The sequence below is a fragment of the Vipera ursinii genome (assembly GCF_947247035.1).
Source record: "Vipera ursinii genome assembly, chromosome: 1".
Taxonomy (NCBI): Eukaryota; Metazoa; Chordata; class Lepidosauria; order Squamata; family Viperidae; genus Vipera; species Vipera ursinii.
The window spans coordinates 317,154,213-317,179,566 of record NC_139512.1 but is presented as its reverse complement, the minus strand read 5'-3'; the positions used below and the strand labels follow the sequence as shown (position 1 = coordinate 317,179,566).

Here is a 25,354-nt window from a genome sequence, read left to right as displayed (position 1 = left end):
TTATTGGTTCCTCTAAATATTATTTACACCTGCTCAAAGGCAGTAAATAGTCTACTTGTCTTTTACTGATCAGAAAGAAGAAAGCATATGGCTCAAGGATTTGACAGAACTTCTTAACAAGTTGGATCTCAGCAATTGCCTGATGATACCTAATTACGAGCATGCCTTCAGGACATGTTATCAAGTGACTTTGTTCAATTTCTGCATTTACTGTAGTGTGTAATTTCAGTAGTACAGAATTTTATATGAAGTGATTATCAAGAAACTATTGTAATGGGGCATCTGAATGAGCTTAATTTATTTAAAAGTCACAGAAACATAATTACATATTGCTATTGAAGTGAATTTATTTACAATAGTTCACACAGATATAGGCGATAGAGCTGGTAGAGTAGATCAAGCAAAGAGAAGGTGGAAGCATTCAGTAGCTTTTAGCATCAGACAGAAGTTAGTAAACAGAGCCAGTGGTGATGTCCTAAGAATGAAGTTACTATTATCTTGAATTAATTAGGTCAAAAACCAGGACTGAGCCTTTTGCATGTTTTTGCTGGAATTATATCTTCAAAAGGTCATAAAAAGTATGATTTTGGTACAGATATTTTTGCTATGCCAATTTTCCCTTTTGCTTTTCTGGTTATCAATTCCATTCTCATTGGCATGAGGCAATCAAGCCAAAGAAAAATGTCTAAGGCAGGGGTAGGCAACCTTGGCTCTTTTATGAGTGGTGGACTTCAACTCCTCCATGATACAGTCTATTTAGCTGGCATTCCATAAGGAAACATGTTCATCTACCCTCCAGAGGAAGACATAAGATTGAAATGATTGGTTCTTGAATCATAAAATGGGACAGAACAGCTCTCAATCTTTCCCCTCTCTTTCACCTTTTTCAAGCGTTTTCCTGGATGAGAGAAAAACAAAGGGGGAGGCACGCCTTTGAATGTATGAGTGAATGTGGAAGTGATTTATAATAGTAGTTTAGAATACTATTATGTATGCATTCAAGAATAATAGACCATATTAAAGTAGGCACACACTGACAGTCTGAAAAGCTATTGGTGGCTGAGTAAGTTAGACATAGCTCTAAAGTGCTCTCTGGATTCTGAGGATATTAAAGGATGACAGAGAAACAAAGGAATTGCTTTATTATCATCCTCCTACCACACTTCATATAAATTATAATATGTTACACTTAATATTTTAATTCCATCTACATAATTTACTTTTGTAGACAGATACAAACAGTTGTATATACAGTTGCAAGAAAAAGTATATGAACCCTTTGGGATTACGTGGAGTTTTGAATGAATTGGCCATAAAATGCGCTCTAAACGTCATGTAAGTCACAACAATAGAAAAACACAGTCTGCTTAAAATAATACTACACAAACATTAGCTGTTGTCATGTTTTAATTGAACATAACATGTAAACATTCACAGTGCAGGGTGGAAAAAGTATGTGAAACCCTAGCCTAATGATTTCTCCAAGAGCTAATTGGAGCCAGGAGTGAGCCAACCTTGACTCCAATCAGTGTGATGATATTGGATGTGTTGCTGCCTCCTGCCCTTTAAAAACACACACCTGTTTTGGGTTTACTGGTCTCAAGAAGCACTGTCTGATGTGAACCATGCCTCGCAGAAAAGAGCTCTCAGAAGACCTACGATCAAGAATTGTTGACTTGCATGAAGCTGGAAAGGGTTACAAAAGTATCTCAAAAAGCCTTGATGTTCATGTGTCCACAGTAAGACAGACTGTCTACAAATGGAGAAAGTTTAGCACTGTTGCTACTCTCCTTAGGCGTGGTCGTCCTGTAAAAATGACTGCAAGAGCACAGTGCATAATGCTTAATGAGGTAAAGAAGAATCCTAGAGTGTCAGCTAAAGATCTACAGAAATCTCTGGCACATGCTAACATTTTTGTTGACACATCTACAATAAGGAAAACGTTAAAGAAGAATGGAGTACATGGGAGGACACCACAGAGGGAGCCATTGCTGTCCAAAAAAAATATTGCAGCATGTTTGAAGTTTGCAAAAGAGCACCTGGATGTTCCACAGCACTACTGGCAAAATATACTGTGGACAGATGAAACCAAAATTGAGTTGTTTGGGAAAAACACACAACACTATGTGTGGAGAAAAAAGGCACAGCACACCAACATCAAAACCTCATTCCCACTGTAAAACATGGCAGCAGGAGCATCATGGTTTGGGGCTGCTTTGATGCCTCAGGGCCCTGACGGATTGTTGTCATTGATGGGAAAATGAATTCCAGAGTTTATCAGGACATTTTGCAGGAAAACGTACGACCATCTGTCTGCCAACTGAAGCTCCGCAGAGGATGGGTGATGCAACAGGACAATGACCCAAAGCATACAAGTAATTCAACAAAACAATGGCTTCAACAGAACAGAATACGCCTTCTGGAGTGGCCCAGTCAGAGTCCTGACCTCAACCCGATTGAAATGCTGTGGCATGACCTTAAGAGAGTGATTCACACCAGACATCCCAAGAATATTGCTACACTGAAACAGTTTTGTGAAGAGGAGTGGTCCAAAATTACTCCAGATCGTTGTGCAGGTCTGATCTGCAACTACAGGAAATGTTTGGTTGAGGTTATTGCTGCCAAAGGAGGGTCAACCAGTTATTAAGTCCAAAGGTTCACATACTTTTTCCACCCTGCACTGTGAATGTTTCCATCTTATGTTCAATTAAAGCATGACAACAGCTAATGTTTGTGTAGTATTATTTTAAGCAGACTGTGTTTTTCTATTGTTATGACTTACATAACGTTTAGAGCGCATTTTATGGCCAATTCATGCAAAACTCCACGTAATCCCAAAGGGTTCACATACTTTTTCTTGCAACTGTATCTGTCACTGGCAAAGGAAAGCACTTAAGGAACAACAAGGCTCACAGAAAACATCATAAAAGAGGAATTTATTTCATGATGAAAATGCATGCAACATTTTTTTTTGCTCCTGTATGCATTTAGGGATAGCCAGTCACTATGCTCATTTTTGGGAGTAGTACATGTTTTTGGAAGCTCATATTATTATTATTATTTATTAAATTTATAAGCTTATAAGCTTTTGTCCATAGCTTTCTATTATTATTTGCCACTTTGATGTTGCTTAGCTACTAGTTTTGTAATACTAACCATCTACCCATCTCACAAAATCATTGCAGGGATCTCTGCAAGTAGGGAGTAAAGCATACGTATGGCCTGCTCCGATCCCCTGAAAAAATCTGCAGAGAAGGGCTTTTCTGCCATTTGTTACAGGTGGTCCTTGACTTACAATTGCATAGTGACAGTTCGAAGTTTCAACAACACAGAAAAAAGTGACCTACTATTGGTCTTTGCATTTACGTAGCAACATCCCCATGGACAAGTGATCAAAGTTTGGGCACTTGGCAGCCAGTATGTATTTATGCTGGTTGCAGGGTCCCAGGGTCATGTAATCAATCACCGTTTATGACCTTCCTAGCTGTCTTTCAACAAGCAAACTCAAGGTGGTGGTGGTGGGAAACAGTTTTATTTAATGACTCATGATGCTTAAAAACCACAAACCAAAAAAATTGTAAAATTGGGTATGACTCATTTAACAACCACCTTGCATAGTAACTGAAATTCTGGTCCCAATTATCATTGTAAGTTAAGGCCTACCAGTACAGAGCCAATGTGCCAATACCTATGCAAGTGATTAAACCATAGACCCTCTAGTTCCGAGCTTTTATATGGAAATTTGGCTATAAGGTTTCATGGATTTCCTTAAGTGTCTCTGGGAATTGTGGTCCTTTGTAAGTATTATTATTAGTTTTTTATTCTGCCCCTCTCCCATCTCTCTCTCTCTCTCTATGTAGATAGACCAACTCAAGTCAGTGAATATGTCTAATACTCCTACTTCCTATTTTTCCTACAACAACAATCCTGTGAAGCAGGTTGGACTCAGAAAGACTGATCATTATGCAATGAGATCCTGTTTTGGTTCACAGTGCAACATATCAAGTCTTTGGAGAGAATCTGAGACATTTGCAGGTGTACAGCTTGTTAAACTGCAGGTTTCTGCGGTACTGTTTGGGGGGGATAATAACTTATCTGAAATTATAAAAAACTTCAAGAATACATATGAAGAATAGATTCCATAGACTAGGCAACATGCTCAGATTTCCAGAAGTACTCGGAAATTGCATTCAGTTTGGTACTAATTTCTGATACAGAAAATCTCTAAAAAAACTATCTGTATTAAACCTTTCTCTCACCTTCTTGATTTACATTTGTTGATCTCTAGAGGAGACTGTAAGCCCTTGCTATTTAATGGGGACTTTGATTAATTTATTTAGCTATTTTCACTAGCATAGAGGCAGGAAACCTGTAAGACAAGTGATACTGAATTTTATATTGATCTATTCATCAGAACATTTCAATCAGTTTTGCAATTAATGGGTGCAAGGCCACAAAAACTTAATTTTAGTGCAGAACATCTGCAGAAGTGTTATGTTGGCCAGGACTCTGAAACATCACCAGGAAGGTTACATTCCATTGACTGAAGAAACAAATACCATGACATAAATAAATAAAATTGATAAGTTATTCATTCTTATGAAACAGTTTTCTAGTTTCTCATCCTGCTGTGCCATGGAGAGCTGGTGGTGGTGGATTGTGATGCAACATAAAAATATGCTGAACTAAAATAATTTTCCAAACAAATGTGTCACAGAGGTTGAGGCTGTGCTGACTGAGGAATTCTGGGAGTTGAAGTCCATGAGCCATAAAAGAGCCGAGGTTGCCTACGCCTGCTCTAGGAAATGTACAATGATGACACAAGAAAAGCAAGAAAGTAATATAACTTCCTTCACAAAAATCCCACCAGCAGACAATAGTATTAGATAGTAATCATGGGTTGCCCACAAGCTGTCAAAGTCAAGCCAGGGCATACAGTAATGCACTAATAATCAATGCCATTGGGCCATAGTTCCTATCTCCTCAAGGAGGGAAGGCTCTTTGCACCCTTTTCTACATGTTCAGATGAGATTGATAGATTCACGTTGGTAACATGGGTTCTGAGATATCAATGGATCCATGAAGATATAGCTATGGAGTGTGGATATAGTTCTGAACAGTGGTGGGATTCAGCCAATTTACACCAGTTTGGTAGAACTGGTAGCAAATGTTTGTTGCTGAGAATGGCCTTCCGGAAGTGGCATCCATGCAGAGAAATGGTTCTTCACATATTTGAATCCCACCACTGGATCTGAAGGCCAATTCCCCGTGTCCCCAGTTAAAAAGGCACAATGCTGAAGGAACATTCGCCTAGCTGCCTGCAGAAAAGTTTCAAATTACATAACTGTATGTACTGCTGAAATATCCGACGGCTTTATTTTGCATGGCTTTATTGTTCCAGATTGATACAACATTTATCTTCCATAAGGGTTAGCAGAGACTAACGTAGAATCCATAATCCTCATAAGAGCCCTCTACTTCCCTGTATTTCTAGGTAGAGTTTGATTTAAGATGGAGCAAATTATTATGGCCATTTGCCTTTTTTCTAAGAAGTCTAAAAAGAAGAATATATGGTTAAAATTGAGAAAGTGCTTATAGATTTCATTAGAAATCCCTCCTAATCTAAATATGAACAAGTAAAAATTTTCCTCCTTAGATCTGGTGCAGAAATGGGAGCTACATATACCTAAGACTGCTTTGTAAACAAAACCCCAGAAGTTATCAGCCTACATTTTTTCCATGCCAATTTAAAGATTAGCCTGTAGGACTGCCAGATTTAGACTGCAAAAGGCGAAACAGGATGGCAGCTAAGAAGTACAGGAAGTCCTTGCTTAACAACAATAATTGGGATCAGAATTTCCATTGTGGTTGTAAAGTCTGTTGACACATGGCTGCATTGCTCAGTAATGGCAATCCTGGCAGTCCCCATTGCCAATGTTAACTGAATCCCACCGGTTGTTAGATGAGAACCCAACCAGGTTCTACCTAGTCCTAAGCCTCAGTAAGGTAAGGGACTGCCTTCTCTACCTCCTCTTGAAATCCTCCAATCTGCCCCCCCATCTTTGCCCTTTTAGTTGCCCAATACAGCAGCACTCCTTGGTGGCAGTGTAAGTGCGAGCAGTGCCTGGCTGAAGTTGAGGCCTGGGGCCTTTGGAAGTCTCAGTTGCCATAGCAGCCCCTGGGCCTTTACTTTAGCCCCCGCGCCACTGCCATTATGGTGTACCACCTCAAGCCCTGTTTACCATACAGGGGTAATCCTCAAGTTACGACCATAATTGAGCCAAAAATTTATGTTACTAAGTGAAATATTTGTTAAGTGAATTTTGCCCCATTTTACGACTTTTCTTACCACTGTTGTTAAGTGAATCATTGCATTTGTTAAGTTAGTAACATGGTTATTAAGTGAATCTGGATTCTTCATTGACTTTGCTCGACAGAAGGTCGCAAAAGCTGATCACATGATCCCAGGACACTGCAACCGTCATAAATATGAACCAGTTGCCAAGTTTCTGAATTTTGATCATGTGACCACGGGGATGCTACAATGGCCGTAAGTGTGAAAGAGCATTGGACCTGTGACTAGGGGGGCCTTTGCCCAGGTCCGCCTGGTGCGCCAGTTGCGGCACTATCTGGACCGGTATGCCTTGTGTACAGTCACTCATGCGCTCGTGACCTCTCGTCTGGACTACTGTAATGCTCTCTACATGGGGCTGCCCTTGAAGACCACTCGGAGGCTCCAACTGGTGCAGAATGCAGCCGCGCGAGTTGTGCTGGGAGTCTCCCAATACTCCCATGTTACACCTTTGCTCCGCGAGCTGCATTGGCTGCCGGTTGCCTTCCGGGTGAGATTCAAGGTGTTGGTAATGACTTACAAAGCCCTACATGGCATGGGTCCGGATTACCTATGGCAACACCTGCGGCCGGCGTCAACTTCCCTCTGTCCAGTGCGCTCCCACAGAGAGGGCCTCCTCAGGGTGCCTCCGATCAAAGAATGTAGATTGGTGGCCCCTAGGGGGAGGGCGTTCTCTGTGGGCGTGCCAGACCTGTGGAACCGCTTGCCGGTTGAGCTCCGGATGGCCCCCGACCTTCGCTCCTTCCGGTGCGATCTAAAAACTTATTTATTCGAGCAATCTGACCTGGTTTGATGGGTTAGGGTTGGGGTTTTAATGTCTTTTAATTACTGTTTTATATTTGGGCATATTATTTAATTGTTTTTTAACTTTTGTATTTTGTTTTTATATTTATTGCCCTGTACACCGCCCTGAGTCCTTCGGGAGAAGGGAGGTATAAAAATTTAATAAATAAATAAATAAATAAATAAATAAATAAATATATAAATTAGATAAATGAATAAAATATAATGCCATCATTCTATGCTTTCACTATTTGTTTGAAAGTTTCCAGTAGAGAATTTGTATTATGAGAAAGCAGCTCACCAATGTTTGACTTCTTTTTTTCAGGTTCATTATAATCTTTTGTCAAATACTTTGGCCACTAAATGAGAAGGAAGGAGTCACTAGAGAAGAGCCTAATGCTGGGAAAGATTGAGGGCAATAGAAGAAAGGGAGGACAGAGAATGAGGTGGCTGGATGAAGTCACTGAAGCAGTAGGCATGAGCTTAAATGGACTCCAGAAGATGGTAGAGGACAGGAAGGCCTGGAGGAATGTTGTCCATGGGGTCGCAATGGGCTGGACACGATTTCATAACTAACAACAACAAAATAATCTTTTGATTTCCTGTCATCATTTCAGAGATATTTTCCTTATCTCTGGAAATAGAATGATGAGAATGACCACGGGTTGGCAAAAAATCAGTGAAGGGGGAATGACTTCCAACTTCCTGTTGGATTACCCATTGAATTTCCTGGTTGGAAGCTGGCAGCGAGGTTGGAAATCTTCCTCTCTCCTCTTTCCTCCTTCTGTCCCTTCCCTTCCCTTCCCTTCCCTTCCCTTCCCAGCAGACAGATAAATGGCTGCTGCTGGATGGAGGAGAGAGTGAAGGGTTAAAGAGTGGCTGAGAAACTCTCATAGAATATTGAAAATGAGGGTTGTGGCTGCAACAGCAGCAGCAGCACTGAAGCAGTCACAATTTCCCCATATTTCATTCCCTTGGGAATCACAAGGTTGGTTCAAAAATGATTGCCCTATGATGCACCATTTAGCCCAGTTAAAGGTTACCAAAATGAGAGTTTTAGTAATATATAGAGAACAATTTTGCAGGAGCATCAAGGAGAATTAGTGTCCACTTACACCAAATGCTCAAAACATTCATTGACAACTTCAAATGGATATTATCTCCCCTTTTATTGTCTCCAAATAGGGAGAAAAAAAAAGAAACAATTCCCCATATTTTGTTGTACTTATTATTATGAAATGACACTGCTGTAACCACCTTAGAATTTACATCCGCTTCTGCTATTGTCTGTCCTCTGATACTGTGGATGCAATTTATTCTGATAGATGCCAGGAAAGGCAGACAGAGCTGAGTTTGTGCAGATTGCTTTGGGGGATGAGGGTGGAGATTCTCTGCTGAAGAAAGGTATTTACGCCAGCTAAGGACTTGCCTGACTGTTCTTTCCATTATGTCATGTCAGCTTCCTTTAGTCTGTATTCTCAAAATGAATTTGACTGTAATTCTAACCAGACCTAGCCAGCACTAGCATGCTAGATGAAAAACCAGTAAATTGTGATCTACCATATCTGCAGGGTTTTAGATCAGATTATGCTATCAGAGAAGAGTTAACATTGTTAAATATAGGTACAGAAAAAAAAATACAGATGTCTACAATTTTGTACCATAAGTCTAAGTGTAAACCTGAATTTTTTTTATTTTACCTATGTTTCAAAAGGAGGTAATTTAGGATATATAGTGATTCACATTCTTAATCCAACATTTTAATCTGTATCCACCATAATGGTTCTCAGATGGCCTATAAAAAATCGTTTGTTTTTCTGTTACTGATTGTAACACAGAGAGCAGTTCATAGTAATACCTAAGGTCTTAAAGGTGAAGATTGTCATGAAGCAAAGTGTTAGAAAAAAATGAACTCCCTATGGATCCCTATGGAAATGAACATGATCCTTTTGACCTTTTATTCTACTAGTGTCTGAAAACAGAATTTTAAATGCACTTTCACATTCATATTTCCTGGTTAAGTGAGAATTTGATTAGTGTCAGTATAAGGTTCAGTGACATGTCTTTTTTTTCAGGCTAATCCAAAGGAAAGTGATATTGAGAGCTTTAAATATTAAGCAGTTTAGTAGTTACAGCTACAGGCTAGAGACCAGGAGACTGAGTTGTATTCCCACCTTAGGCATGAAAGCCAGCTAAGTGACTTTGGGCCAATCAGTCTCTCTCAGTTCAACTCATCTCGCAGGATTGTTTTTGAGGGAAAAAGGAGAAGGAAGGAATATTAGGTATGTTCACTACCCCAAGTTATTTATAAAAATAATAAAGGCGGGATTAAAACATCTAAATAAAAAGTAAACATAAAAACCCTCCTATTATGAAAACTTGAAAAAGTTTTCTTGAAAAACAAGGATACATGTGGAATAGGATAAATTTAGTTTCAGAAAGAAATATGAAATGCTAGTGCCCAGATTCATTTCAGTGCATTCTTATTATTTTTAGTACAGGATGCAGAAAATAATATCCTGTATTAATTTCTCATAGCCAGATTTTTTTTGTTAAAGAAATCACTCCATATATGAGCTTGCACAACAGTTACAGATGTTAATCCATTGAAGACATCACATGGAATTGTCATTAAAAAAATAACATGATGATGACAATGGACCTACACTGTGTATTAAAGGCAGAAACTCAACAAGAAAATGACGTTTTAATAGTCTCATGCTAACTAGGTGGTTCCTACTCTTTCCTACAATGGAGTGGGTATTAGCAACAAATAAAAGCACCATTTGAAGAAGCATTTAAAAGCATCTCATCTGCCTGTTTAGCCACCATTACCAGCTTTTCTGTAATATTAGTGTACTGGATTGTATATATTTCCTACAATATCAAAGACATTATGTTAATATCAAGGAATACATATAGCAGGATGATATTCCACTTATGTCATGCTTAAGAACCTCCCAGTTACGGACAGCAAACTTTGTACTCTTTCATGATCTCAGAATTTAAGACTGCTGCAAAGAATTTTATTCATTTTATACAATGGATTCTAACAATTGAAGTGAAATTGGAAGCTAAGTCTTTCTAGCTCTTAACTAATAGGTTCACATTTAGTCTCTGCATCTCTCTTAAAAGTTCCTGTCTTCTGTAGAGTTTAGATTGCAATCAAGATATGATCTGCTTAATCACACAAACTATTCAATTTATTATTTTAGACCTATTGTCTTGTGTTTGAATTACAGAGATGAGATTGGCCTTGCTTAATTGAATCAGAAGCCTAACTACACGGGATTTTCCTCTTATAAAAGATTTGCAAAAGTCCAAGAGAGGGAGGGGAAATCCTGCTGCTTCTGGAATTTAAGTACCATGCTTAAAATTTATCACTATGACAGGAGTGACATCTATCAAATACTGTACTGACTTTAACATTTTAGTAATAAGTGCATATAGTGCCCTTTGGAACTTTTGGGCAGCAAGATAAAAACAATAACTTTAATGCCCACTTGCAATATTTATGATCACACTTCCCCCTCCCTCCAACATAGCATTCTAAAGTTGGAAAGTTCGGAAAACTGTGTAGTTTTGGGCACTTTTAGTTCCAAAAGCTTAACCAAATTAGTTATTCTTTTTCCGCAATGCATATCTGAGTAATTATTATTCTATAGATATCATTATGAGCAATCTTCTGTTCCAGGATATTACTTCCTAAAGGCAATAATAGACACATGTTAGCAATATGATCCACATGTTAGGTTGCTCATAGGCTTGATATAATATAGCTGTCAGAATCCATTTATATCACATTCATAAATGTATGTTTAAAACATTATCCCCCCCCCATGGATTCTGCCATCTCCCGAGGAAGGAGGAGCGCATGTGGATTCAGCCTGCCTTAGGTTATTTCAAAGACCAAAGGAAACCTTTTGAACTGGGGGAACAAAAGGGAGGGTTAGGGAAGAAGGCATCTGGCCTGTGTCTCCATTTGAATCTGTAAAGGAAGAAGGCAATAACCATAAAGATTTGAAGTTCCCTTTTTCCCACGAAAGGGATGACACGAAGTAAAATGATGGGGGGCTGGCCAAATGGGGCTGAGGGAAGGGGGTTGAACCGGGAACTCTTTATAAAGTTTCAATTTGTAAAACAATACCAAGTCCTGTCTTGTATTTCCACAACCAAACATGTCCTAGTAAAAATTCCTTTTGGACTAGAACTGACTCCAAGAGTTTTTGTTTTCCTAAGACATGGATTGGGGTGGGTCCTGACAATAGCACAGACCATTTAAAACAGGGGTCCCCAACCTTGGCCATTTTATGATTTGTGGACTTCAACTCCTAGAATTCCTCAGCCACAAGTCATAAAGTGGCCAAGAACCTCTGATTTAAAAGATGCATACAGGTATCACATGGAATGATGATATTTTTGTTCTGTTCACTGACACCTGCATGTCCTTCAACATCTAATTCCTGCAGTTCCGAATTTGATTCTCATTCACTTTCAAATGGCTATACAAGGCAGTACATGCAGGTCCATGGAAAGGGCAGTTCCAAAATGTCGATGGCCATCTGGTTTATTATATCAGGGTTCTTCAAACTTGGCCCTTTTATGACTTGTGAACTTCAACTCCCAGAATTACTCAGCCAGGCACGCTGGCTGAGAAATTCTAGGGGTTGAAGTTCACAAGTCATAAAAGGGCCAAGTTTGAAGAACCCTGATTTATATGAACAATATGGCAGGTGTGATCCATGAAACTGGTGACAATCTAGTCAACTTAGAAGGTTCATATTAATACTGAAGTTATGCTATCTTCCCATAAACTGGTGATGTGTCCATAGAGTGGGAACTCAAAAAGCAGGATGAATTGAGACATCTCTTCCGATTGAAGCTCATTTGATTTCTCCAGCATTAGTTTTTGCAAAGCTGCCATAAGCAGCTTAAAAAGCATGTTCTAATGCAGTAGTTGTAAGCATCTGATGGTGTTACATCCAGTTCAAAGTCAGCAAAAGCTTCTAAATTGCTTTCATTTAATTGCTTGAAAATATTACAACATGAAAGCTTGATTTTATCAACAAAACCACAGGTGGTACCACAGCCTCTAAAAGCATTAAAAACAGTTACTGCATTTATTCTTTCTCACCCTAAAGCCTCATAAATAGGTTGAACAGGAATTTTCTGTTGATTGCTGCCAAGTGTGCAGAGGTTTGTTGATTATTTGAAGTGCTAGTACTTTATTAGAATACAAGAAGACAACTGAGGACATTTCTTTTTAATACCTATTTATGCGCTCTTTAAATGGATCAGTTGATATTATTGCCAGTATTGTAGTGGCAATTGATTGATTGAATTTGTGAATAATTTTATGGCCCAAGTAAAATACTGTAATCATTCTACTATTGCTCAGAGTTTGGACAACATTTTCAGTAAAATATTCCTGATCCTATCAATATTTGAGGCAATGTAACAATTGGCAGAGTCCCTTGATAAGCGTTTGATATGAGCAATATTTTTCAATGACATTGGAAAGTTGTGCCTATTGAATGTTCTTTATATTTTATCACAAATTAAGGAAAGAAATTGTGAAGTTTCCACAAAAATTAGGAAACAGAGATTTACTGTGATGAGAGGAATGAGATGTGAAGGGGGGGGGGAAGCTGAGCTTAGAGTCCTTGCATAGCAGAAAGCGGTAGAGGCCTTACTTCCCCCAGAGTCCCTGACCCTATCTGACCATTCCCAAGAGAATGCAGTTATTCTGGCAAAATTTTTGTAAATAGGCATTGCAACAATAAAGAAGTAACTTTGATCAATTCATGGTTTGTTGTGCCTGACACTCACCAAGGCTTTGCAACAAAGTTGTTTCTTCAAACATTGCAATCCAAATGTGTCTAAATTAGATAGTCGACTTTTCTTTGCTAGTTTATTATAGGAATGCAATCTTCAAAAGTGTGCAGGGAACTAGAACTATGCTGATGGTTTATAAGTGCTAATGGCATTTTAAAATTTAAACTGCACACAAGATCATAAGAAAAAGCACACTTTTACATCAGCAGAAAACTGATGAAAAAAGATGCGCACTAAGAAAAGTATTCATGGGCATTTATGTTAGGAAAAAATACACAAGATTATTTGAATATTAATTTTGTGCATTTTCTTTTCATCAGATTTTGAAATCAATGTATAACAGGGCCAACGTGACCTTATATTTGGAAAAAATAGCCTGAGCAATGGACACATTGGGAGTGCTTACTAGTGTTTCATACAGCTTGATGCAGTATTATTAAGAAATCTCAACAACTTTGAAGAATTCTCATAGTTTACCATGTTTGCTACATATAGTGAAAAGTAATTTCTAAAATATGTATTCATATAATATAGTTACATAAGCTCTTCACTAGCTCACATGGCAAAGCTTTCTAAGTTATAGCTTGAGTTCTGAGTGATAGTACTGATGAAGCGCTTTTATCTAAAATATTTTAGAAATTCTGGTTCCTCCTCCTGTTGCATATAGTATTTTTTCTACCAGTTCTTTCACTCCAAATCTAGATAAAAGTCATCAAATATATACTGTAGTTATGGTTAATTTACTGTTATACAATGGAATTTGGCTATTAATTTATCATGGAATAGCATTAGATTTTAATAATTTAATAATTATCATCTTTGAACACCCATCCCTTGAAACAAAGTTAAAAATATCTTCGGAGAAAATTCCAAGTGTGCTTATAACTTTATTTTTGCTTGCAATGTCAATGTATTGACTGCTCTGCTAGCCACTGGATTTATGCCCTTTGCTTAAAATCAGCCCTGGTGTTTTCAAATCATATTTTCTAACAGCCTAAGGGGAAATGTAGGAATTCTGCCTTAATTAATGCTGACATACGAAGGACAAAAAGTCCTGCTTACAAGAGGAATTTGGCTTGGGAGTAGACTGGACTGTTCAAGTAATACAAAGGACTTCAAATCTAACAGAAGAGATACAGTGGTCATATAAAAATAATTGTTACTATTTCTGCCTTTCAATAATAGAAAAAAACACAATACATACAGAAATACAATACACAAACAAAAGACTGCTGCTAAGTAACAAAGAAATGTGGGGAAGAAGATTCATTTAGTAAGGAAAAACTTGAGTGGAAACAACAAGCATAAAAAAACAATAAAATAATCCTTAGTGCAGAACAAATGGAGCTGAAATAATTCTGTTGGCTAATTTTGGAACAGAAGGCTCAAGGCAACATATATGAAATGCATATTTATTTGTTAAGCAAAAATTGTATATCACAGAGCATTTGCTTCCACAGGAAGTGGTAACAGCTAAATAATTTAGATTTTGAAGATTAGCAGAGAAGAGTCACAGATGAGATCAGCAGCAGAGCAGCTGAGGTACAGGCAGGAAGTCCCACATTTAATTCATTCACCTTCAAAGAAAGATTGAAAAAGTCCTATCTGAATCTCAGGAAAGCAGCTATTATATCAATGAAAATAATACTGGGTTAGATGGACCAATCACCTCATGCCAAAGAATAATTAAGTTCTTATTTCTATGGAGAATTTGTCTGCTTATTTGCTACAATACCTAAATTGCAAGAGTGCCCACAACATGTTCTCAACATCCCAAATGTGAACACCAGTCCCAAAAAATTAGGGATCCCCGCTATTGTAAGGAGCTCACTAGAATAGCAACATTAAAAGCATTAAGAGACATGGCAGTTCCATTGAAGTACAAGTAAAGATTTCTAGAAATATTTCCAATCATATGGCTGGCCTGAATTCTAAAATAATTCTTGGTGTTCCGAGTGCCATAGCAAGGACAAACAGAGACTGGTTCCCATGTACACACTTACCAAACAGTTCATGATTTCCACTCCATTTGGATTCACAGTTAATGCTTCATCATACAACTGCTTAGCCTCTTCCAAGCTGCCGTTCATCTCTGCGAGCCTCCCCCGCGTGTACAGCACAGCATGAGATGTGGGAAAAAGACTGGCTGCCTCCTGGATACAAAAACTTGCTTCTTTGAGATGCTGTTGTTCCATGAAGACTTCAGCTACAGAACCCAAAACAAAGCATGGATATATTCTAAGCTTTATTCTGGAGACCATAAAATAATTGCCACAGGAAAAATAATTTGCTTATGACACATGGATTTCCAAAAGGTGCTAGATATGTATGGAACAGAGAATCATAGGGTTGAAGGGACCCTGGAGACCTTATAATCCAGGCCCAAGGCAGGAGACCTTATACCATCTTAGTCAAATAGTTGTCCAGTCTATTTTTTAAAATCTCCAGTGATAGAGCACCCACAACTCCAGAAGGCAAGTTATTCAACTGATTGTTCTCGCTGTCAGAATTTTTTCCCCTTATTTCTAGGTTGAATTGTTGGTTTTACAGTAGCCAGATGTTAAGAATGGATTTGACATTTTTGTCCACTTATTGAGTATTTCTCAAGGGGCTTTCCCAAAGATAGGCAGATACTGTTGTTCGATAATATTAAAGGGATGATTACGATGTTGATTACTTTTTCTGGTCATAAAATGAATTTTTCATTTGGTCAACTTAAATCAGGCCTGCAGAACGTGTGGCCTGCCACCAGATTTGTGTGGCCTAGTGACTTTTTGAAAACTCATTGAATTTGCTGCTGCCAAATGTTGATACTGCCAGGAAGATCCACAGTCTCAGCCTAGATTTCCACAGCCAACTCTGACTCCAAATACATGCTCTCAAGCACTTCCAGAGCTCACTGATATCACTGCTAATGCACCACCAGCCACTAAACAGTCGGATCATACCAGCTTTGTGGCTCACAATTATTTTAAAGATATTAATTTGACCAGTCCCCCTCTATTTGTGCCTGCCTGACCTGAATCAACAAAAAGATAGATGACAACTGGATTTTAAAGAAAAGTAGCTTTTTAAAAATCTTTCTCATTTCTCACTATTCGGTGGAATACAGTCCTTTCTTTGGTTTTTCTCTGCCCTTACAACAAATATGTGGATTCATTTAGAGCTTTCTCCTTTGTTATCCCTCCGTGGGGAAGAAGACTGTGATTTTTTTGGTGAACATATGAAGCTATTTAATACCAAGAACACTGCCTGCTCTGAAACTAGGTTTCTAATGGGAGGAGGTTTTTTTTATCAATTTAACAAAAAGCACCTCACCTTAACAATATTTCTAATGAAAGAGAAAATATACAAGATCCAGGCCTCTTATAGCATATATGTGGCCCATCCAAAGAACTGCTACACTCGCCAGATCCAAAAATACTTGTGCTCTCCTGGCAATTTTTTTTGAAATCTTCCTTTGTTATTAGAGAAATGATAGCAGTATTTGCATACAAATAAAGCTGGCCATTGCTGATAAGAGAGAATCAGTGAATTTATTTTTTTATATCCTTTTTATTTGAACGCAGGGTACTTCACATAGATTGGGGAGGGGAGGGGAAGAGAGGAAAAGTGAGTGATATAGTACAATATTGTGATGCAAACATTACTCCTTACATAATTGTATGAGATGTCATGATACAAGTGTGGAAAGGCACAGTTTGCGTTTGGATATCACAATGCACATTTCATGACTTTGGTGTCACTATGGTTAAGAGTGAACTCTATAACAACTGTGGGGATCTTCATATTAACTCTAAAACAATCTTGTAAGGTAGGCTGAGAAGGAGTGTTTAACATAAAGTCATCAGCAACTTTCAACAACTGAGGCTAACCTTGATTCTGGTTCTCTCTTTGACCCCGAATTCAACATTTCAAATATTAAATCATGAAGATTCTCTAAATCTTTTCTCCATGGAAGGAAAAAATCACAATAACCTGTAACACCAAAACCAGAGATTGCCAAAAAGTGCCTTAAAGAAACAAGGACTCATATTAGATAATATATTAAATGAAATTTGACAATATGCCAAGAAAAACAAATCAAATCTAGGGCTCCAAACATGAACCTGATGAATATTAATGAACTCTGGACTCTCCATGGGCAATTCAGTGTTCCTAGCTCTTTTGATTTTATCTCTGTGATACTTCAGGAGCCTTTTGTATTTATGAACCAGTAGCAAGCTTGTGTGTCTCTAAGGTTTCCTAACATGGCTTTTTCCTGACCTCAGCTCATAGGAAATTACTTAGGAAATCTGTGGAATTCAAATATTTTATTTCTGGGAAAGGTGAAGAAGAACATGGTGGTCCAGTTGTGTGTTCCTGCATTTTCTGGCAAATGGGATATTGTTATGCAATGGCTTCCTTCATGTACTGTAGGCAATGTTTAGAAACCTGCTTGGGAAATTTCTATATGACATTGTTTATGGTGCTTCATAGGATTTATCTTATTTTCATGCTGTTTAACATATACATAAAACTGCTGGGGTGACTTCCAGAACTTTGAAATGGCGTGTCACCTTTACAACTGATACTCTATCACCTTTATTATTTTTTACTATGCAACTGCCAGAAAACAATTGGTATCCTTGAATATTGCTTAAGTTAACAAAGGGAGAGTAAAATGAAACAGCTGCAATTAAATCAAAACCTGACAGAAATGTGTAGATAAGAAATGGGAATCGGGAATCAAAGTTGCATTATTCCTGAACCATCAGGTCTGCAGTCCCAAAATGCTCCTTGTTCCTTAGCTGCCACTGCTTTTAGGGCTGATGGCAAGAAGTACTTTCACACAATTAAGGCTAGTGAGCCAGCTGGTCAATTTTGGTTGCAATGATCTATGCCTAAATATAATTACATCTCATCTTGACTATTGCATTATATTCTATGTGGCTATCTTTGAAAACTACTTGAAGACTGCACATGACATATTTGACAATTAGGCAAAAGTTAAGCAATACGAAGTGCAGAAACTACATGATGCCTGCACTGAAACAGCATACGTTGTATTGGCATTTAAAGCTCCAAATGGCTGTAGGCTTATCTGTTACGATTTTGTCCTGTTAAGAACTATGTGGTCATTAACATCTACAGCAAAAATCCTTATGAAGATTTCCCAATTACATTTTTTTTTCATATTGCTCCCAGGCTATGCTTTGGCCCCTACTCTCTCTCAGCATTTAGAAAATCTATGAACTCAGAGTTCTTTCACTAGGATGGCAATAATTAAATTACGGTATGTTAGCATTCCTTTTGTATTTCAATATTGAATTTGTGTTAAGTTGGTTGCCATGAGTTCTCATCTGAGCAAAAAAATAGGATATTTATTAAGTAGATACAAGTATATCTTATAGATTTATAGATATACTATAAAAATATAGACAATCTCTAGACCAGGGATATCAAACTGCCGGATGCATCATGCTGAAACCGCGCCCACCCCATTGCCGGCAATGGAAAAAAGTCGTGATACGTCGTGACACATCACATGACGTTGTGAGTTTGACACCCCTGCTCTAGACCATTAGATAATTCCTTACATCAGAAGTCAGCTCAAAGGCTTAAAATCTTCACTACAAGAATCAGGGAAGTGGGGGGGATTTCAGGAGCTTTAAAGCAGAAATGGGTATCCTAACCATCTGTCAGACTTAAAGTATCCAGTTTGACTCACAACACCACTCTCAAACTCCTCCCAGTTCAAGGAATTTTGGCTTCACCTACTTTGGGGACCACAAAACTGAAGGTCACTTGCAGTTCTGAGTCCTCATGTTTTGTATTTCTTTTTTAAACTGTTGCAAAATCTCAGCTCTAATTTCCCATTTTGTATTGTTGGGTGGATCTAACTGACATTGATATGCACATCCCTAGACAGAAGTAGTCATCATAATGAATATTGGCAACATCACAAGCATCCTTCTTTGCTTATAACATTTAAATAGCTATAGTGGAGATCAATACACGACCTTGGAATCTCAATTCCTTCATGTTTGATGCTAACAATTTCAGAGAATCAGAGCCATTTTATCTTGTTTGATGAGAATAAATGGAATGGCTGAAAACTGTCCTATTTGACTCCTTCTATCATCTGTTTGCAGTCAATTCAACTGCCTGAATAGAGAGGAATTATGTAGGACTGCACCATTTAGTTCTATTTTGAGACCAGTTTCCTTTGGCCCTATTATAAGTATTTTATATATTGATGAAAAATTCTTCTTTCTTTTATGTTCTTTTCTTTTAAATTGAACATTTGTCAGTCTTTAAATTGCCTCTATTGTTTTGCTGCAAAAATTAATAATAATAACATAAATACCTCTCTGGAAACTATTGATCTGATGGAAACCATTCTGGGAACCTTTCCAGCTGAATAATATGATAGAAATTCTTTAAAATAATCTTGTTTAGCTTAAGTTTAAAAATGTTTTGCATAACTGAATGTTTCATAAAGGAGCATTAGGAAAAAAACCCAGGTCATTTTATTTTATAACTATTAGCAATCCCCCTCCCCAGATATATTTACTATATATAACAGATAGGTGGGAATCTATTTTTACAAAGGGAAAGTATGAATAATGAGATTGTTTTAATATGTATATTTTTTGGCAACAAGCTGTAGTATGTGAATGCATTTCACAAATAGAAATACTGGGCAAGACTCTTAATGCAATCTGCTGACATGGATCAAGTTTTGTTACTGTAAACATTTTGTTATGATCTATGTACAACAATTATTAAGCCCTCATACAATCTTCAGATGACTATTTTGTTTTTACTGAAGTAGTTTATTAAAGCTAAAATATTTCAACAGAAAATTAGTAATTCTTCCTAATGCTATTGGAGAAAAATACTTTTAAAATAAATAATTACGATTATTCAGTTTTCTGGTATCAGACACCATTATGCTGCCTAGGTAAGAGCTGACAACATTAATATTGTCACAATAACAAAAGAAAGAACAGAATACAATTATTTTCAATCTTTAAAAGCAGTTTCTCAAACTTTTTTCCCTGGAGAAATCTTTGAAGTAATTTTCAGGTTTCAGGGAATACTTGTATTAAACACTGCAAAAAATACAAAAACTTCACAATACAATTCATGTCTAACCTACTCACAACCCATGTTTTACAATGCTTACAATAATAAAGGAACAGCAGGCTGCAGCTGAGTCACAGCATGCAGTAATTCCCACTGATGTGAATGCTCTATTATGTAGCATGCATACCGTAGTTCAAAAAAAATGTCAGTCATAATCTTGCATGGAACCCTTAGTTCTTGACAAAATCTAGTTGTAAAAGGTTGCTGTAAAGTAACACCTTCATTTGTAAGAAGGGTCAGGTGTGTTATTTAGCTATTTCAGTCTGACTCAAGGTTGTTAAGTCTTTTTCTAGGCAAGGGTTCCTCTCATCAGCCTTTGGCAGGAAGCATGCTTAGATGAACAAAGGGATAGTAGCTGAGACTAGCTGAACTGAAGATCCTGGCAATACTAGCCTAGACATGCCAGTGACTAAGAGAACAAGGTGGGCAATGCACCCTATCCCAGGGGTGTCAAACTCAATTTCATTGAGGGCCGCATCAGCATTGCGCTTGCCCTCAGGGGGCCGGGTGGGTATGGCCAGGGTGGGCGTGGCCTACTGGGTAGGCGTGGCCAGCTCTACATCGTTCGCATCAAGGGTGCCTATGGGGGCCTGGGCAGGAGTGGGACAGATCTAAGGGTCTCTGGCAGAAGGAGGGTCTCTGGGCCAGGGCCAAGGCAGTGGGGGCCGTTCCCTCACTGTTTCCAGGATGGCTTCGAGGGCCGCATGAAACCACTTCGCGGGCCGGATCCGGCCCCCGGGCCTTGTGTTTGACATGTCTGCCCTATCCCTTAGAAAGATGAGTGGCTGGAGGGTTGACCTGAGTGTGGCACTCCCACCAGCCACAGCTCCCACCATTTAGCTTCCCTCCAGCCCCTTTCTCAATTCTCTCAGGAACCAGTAATCAAGTAATTTAGATAACACCCTGGGAAAGGTACATTTTTGTGTATAATTTCTTCCAAAAACTGCCTAATTTTGGGAGCTACTTTATATCTTCAGTATTAGATATAGTAGTACATCCATGCATTTTAAAAATATGTCAAAAGCTGAGCAGCGTACAGCTAATGGAGACCATACATCAAGCATTAGGGGTCAAGGCCAGAAGACATATTTCTAAATACATGGGTTCTGGAATGCAGTTACATTACCTTCTGACAAAATTTGTAATAATTTTTTTGTTATTAAAGTGCAAGGCAATTCAATTTAATCTCAAAGATCTTAAAAAGTAAAGATCCTGAGCTTTTTATGAGGATATTTATTTCAATTTAATCAATGGATTTGATAAAGACAAATAACATTTCAATTCAGTATTCATTAGGTTGACTATCCCCAAAGCTAAATCATTTCCCCTATTTTTATATTATTTGACCTCCAGTGAACAATATTTAGGAAAACAGTATCTGTGGCTGAACAGGATTTCTTCCTGCTAATGAAGACCATTTTTGATATCCTTCTCAGGTGGCATCAGGAAAATAGTCTGAGGATCCTGTTTCTCACACTCATGAGAGGTGGGGGAAAATTGAAGAAGAACTAAATGTGGTTGAGTTCTCATTTCTCAGAGGAAAAAAACAATGGGAGAGGACAAGCTTTGCCTGGAGAAAGCTTCTAGTTCAAACCCCCATATAAAAGGATCAGGTAATACAAGATATCTTTTCTTCCAGGACAGCCTTCCTTGGTCAGCTTGGACAGAACTAGAACTAGATGAACAATCTAACCTACTGTAAAGCAGTTAGTTCTGTGCTGCAATTATACATAGCAACATGTGCCTTTAACGTGCAGGGTGTTTGTGGCTAATGGGGAGGGATCTTTGCTGCCAAGTGGGTGAAAAGAACATTAAGAAATAATCCTCAAACTCTGACTGCCTTTACAGAGACCTGTTAGTCTTAAAACCCTTTCTATTCTTAAAAAATGTACTACATTTGCAAATAATGCCAGCATGACCTCATTTTCAGTTTTAATTCCTTGACCTTTTTCAGCAGTGTGATGTCTACAAAAACCAGCCTCTTGAGTATTATTAAATTCTGTCAAAAACAGAATTTTTGAGTGAAAGGAATTATTAAAAACCTAAGAATTTCCATTGTTTCTTTTTTTCAGCACAATCAGAAGACATACAGCTATTTTTAAGTATATTGTATGAAAAGATAAAGGCAATACATTTAATAAATAAAAATTTAATAATAAATAAAACACTTATACAAAAGGGGTGGTATTTGTATTGCTTTGATGTGATACTATTTTCACCACTTGCCTCCCTTCCTACCTTTATTCTGCAAATGCCTCTAAAAAGAATGAAACACTAAATGGGAAGATTTTCTAAACTTTCCATTCTAGATAATAACACCAAAAGGTTCACCTGTGCTCTGAGAGTAACGACAGGCACCATCTTAGTCAATGCTAAGCAGGAGCACTGCAGATTTTGTTTATCCAACTTAACAGACATCTCCCAGATTAATCTACAGAAATATTTTTTTACCCTCTATCTTTTAGCAGTGCTTAGCCAACAATGATGATCTGAAAAGCTAAACAGGTCAAACTTGGTTATGACTTGGATAGGAGACTGAGAAGTTTTGAAAAATTCCAGAAGAGAACAGCAAACTAATTCAATATTCTTGCTGATAACAGTTCATAAATGTAAAGGTATGGTTACTGTTACTGTATTCCGGTGGGGGTTTTTTTTGTAAAAGAAAAAGGTGCCAGAACTCACACATGTCATACAATCCGCCTTGCCTACCCTACAAGGTTCCATCCAAAAAAAGGTGCCGGAACTCCGTTCTGGGTGTTCTATGACAAAAAAAGCCCTGCTGTAATCTAACAATAAAGGTAGTGTTAGTACTCAAGGTTGGTGCTTCTTGTCTGAACTACCTTAAAGGCTGGCATCAGTCTTGCAAGTCTCAAAATAGATATCTTCCCCTTTGCCTTTATAGCCCAAGAAAGTAGGAGGGCACTTTTCTGAAACTGAGATGTTTGCCATGCCCCTCCCTCTCTTATCTGACCTTTACTTGTCTCCTCCTCCTCCTCCCCCCCTTTCTCTTTTATCACAGATTATTTCAATGGATGTGTTTATTAAATCATCAGGATTTGAGCTCACTTCATAGAAGGGTTTTATTTGCAATTCCTTGTTGTTGAGAATTTGCCTTGGCTGCAATGACCATGCATATGAGGCACAATTTATTTTGGCATCCTTGGATTTTATGTCTGGCTTGATTTTATTTACTGTGCTGGCTTTAAATATCACAATGGTGAATGCTTCATAAACCTCAAATGTATATTTAGAAAACAAAAATCATGCTTCAATGTTTCGTTTGAAGGGAAGCCCACCTGCTTTGGAAGAAAAAAACAACCCCGGGGTATCAATAAGATCTTTGGGAGGTAGAAGAAATAGCAAAAAGCAAACATTCTAATTGATTCCTTTGGTAAGCAGATATTTTGTGAATAGTGAGATCCTTTATGTCAGCCATTTTGTGACAAAGCCATGTTTTCTACTTTCCAAAAATGTCCCTTGGCCAAAATACTGTACATATCCAGAGAAAACAGCTTACTGGAGGCTTCTTTTTTATATTCTTTAAAAAATTGAGAAATGTATTTAGATACCAAATTGAATTTTAAAAATAAAATTTCTTTTATATGGAAATGAGGCAGAACAGACTTGTGGGAGAGAATGTCATGGGCTATAAACAAAGTTGCCCATACTTAATGCTGAAGGCTTTATTTGAAAGTTCCATCTTTTAAAAGTCTAGGTAAAATTGGGGTGGGTGGGAAGGGGCAGCTTTCTTCAGAGAGGTATTGAAATATCTGGTGAAGTGCTGAACACATGATCAGTGGACTTAATTGATAGGCATAAAAAATTAGATGCATTAAAATAACCTGCTGAATTGGGAATTAAATGAGGATAACAGGAGGAATATTGCATAAGGACTTTATCATATTCAACTGTTAGCAACCAACAATATAATTTTATCTACCAAAGGGAGGGGGAGGAGGAGGAGACATGAAATGGGCTGGAGACATAAGTAGTTTGAAAATGTGAGCATTGAATAGCACTTCTCTGGTTTTTTTCAGCTGTTCTGAATCTGTGTGGGCTCATAAATGTATTTGCATAGTTACAATTAAAAAGCCAAAAACCAAAACAAAACCACAAATGTAACAAGATGAAATGTATGTAAACGAGAACAATAAAATATATTCATGGCAGTGAGGATGATTTTAACAGTGAGGATTATTTATTCAAAGGGTGGACTGAAAATCAGTAGAGGATGATGTATGTGGGTGGTTTAATTTAGGTTATTTTTTTTTAAAAAAGTTGAAAAGCCAATTTTCATCCTATTGCTTATTCTATAGAAAATAAATAAAACAAGGCAGAATTTTTGTAGCAGCAGAACAAAAAAAATGGTGGTTAATTGGTGAGAAGAAACTTAATTGACATTAGCCAACAAAGAAAAAAATGGGCTTGGAAAGCAGATTAAATTGACAATAAACATGTGCTTCCAAGAAATTAAATTTTATGCTTCTATTAGTCATTTATTTTGTTTACTGGTGAACCGGAAACACAATTAATCTATGGAACTAATTTACAGAGGGTTACAGAAATCAGACTGGGAGAAAGAAGGACTGTTTGAAATAGGCTGTAAATCTTTACTTTGTGAAGAAATATCTGAAAAAACTTGATTTTCCCTTTTTTAGGTATTCATATGCCAAATCTTACTTTAGATAGGAAATGAGTGGGAAGCCAGGCTACTCATATAACAGCTTTGTAAATAAACCTATAAAAGAGGGTGGGAAGGAGTAGGAGTAGGAGTAAAACAATTTTGAACATAAACTCTTAGTGCTCATATTTGCAATTCCCCACGTAATGATCTCAAACTAGACGTATCTACCTATGAAGGGTTGTGATCCCCAGAATTCTTTAATCTTACAATCCTACAGCCTGAGGAGGAAATCCTGGTAGATTAGACCAGTGGTTCTCAACCTCAACAACTTTAAGCATACTGGCTGGGGAATTCTGGGAGCTGAAGTCCCCGCATCTTGATAAGTTGCTAAGATTGAGAAACTGTAACTTCCCTTATACTTCACTATCAACTATGGTGGTAATGTTGATGAGAATTGTAGCCAATCAGATTTTGAAGGGTTATAGGTTTTTCATGCCTTAAAGCAGGGGTCCCCAACCACTGGTCCGTGGACCAGTACCAGGCCTCAGCATGCCAGCAATCCAGGCCACACAAACAAAGCCTGATTGATTGAAATTTCAGCAAAAAAGAGTCTAGGATTTGTTTTATCA

General features: G+C 37.8%; 1 protein-coding gene across 3 annotated transcripts in view; it reads right to left on the bottom strand.

Moving 5' to 3' along the window:
• Nucleotides 1-25,354, bottom strand: part of TTC7A (tetratricopeptide repeat domain 7A) — a 189,835-nt gene that overhangs the window by 24,250 nt on the left and 140,231 nt on the right. For 2 of the 3 annotated variants that reach the window (XM_083370776.1, XM_083370778.1), the window contains exon 19: nt 14,974-15,176. In XM_083370776.1, coding sequence (XP_083226902.1) covers nt 14,974-15,176 — 203 coding nt within the window. Of the gene's footprint in view, nt 1-13,964; nt 14,548-14,973; nt 15,177-25,354 lie in introns of those variants that run through there. The other variant, XM_083370777.1, reaches the window with a different exon arrangement.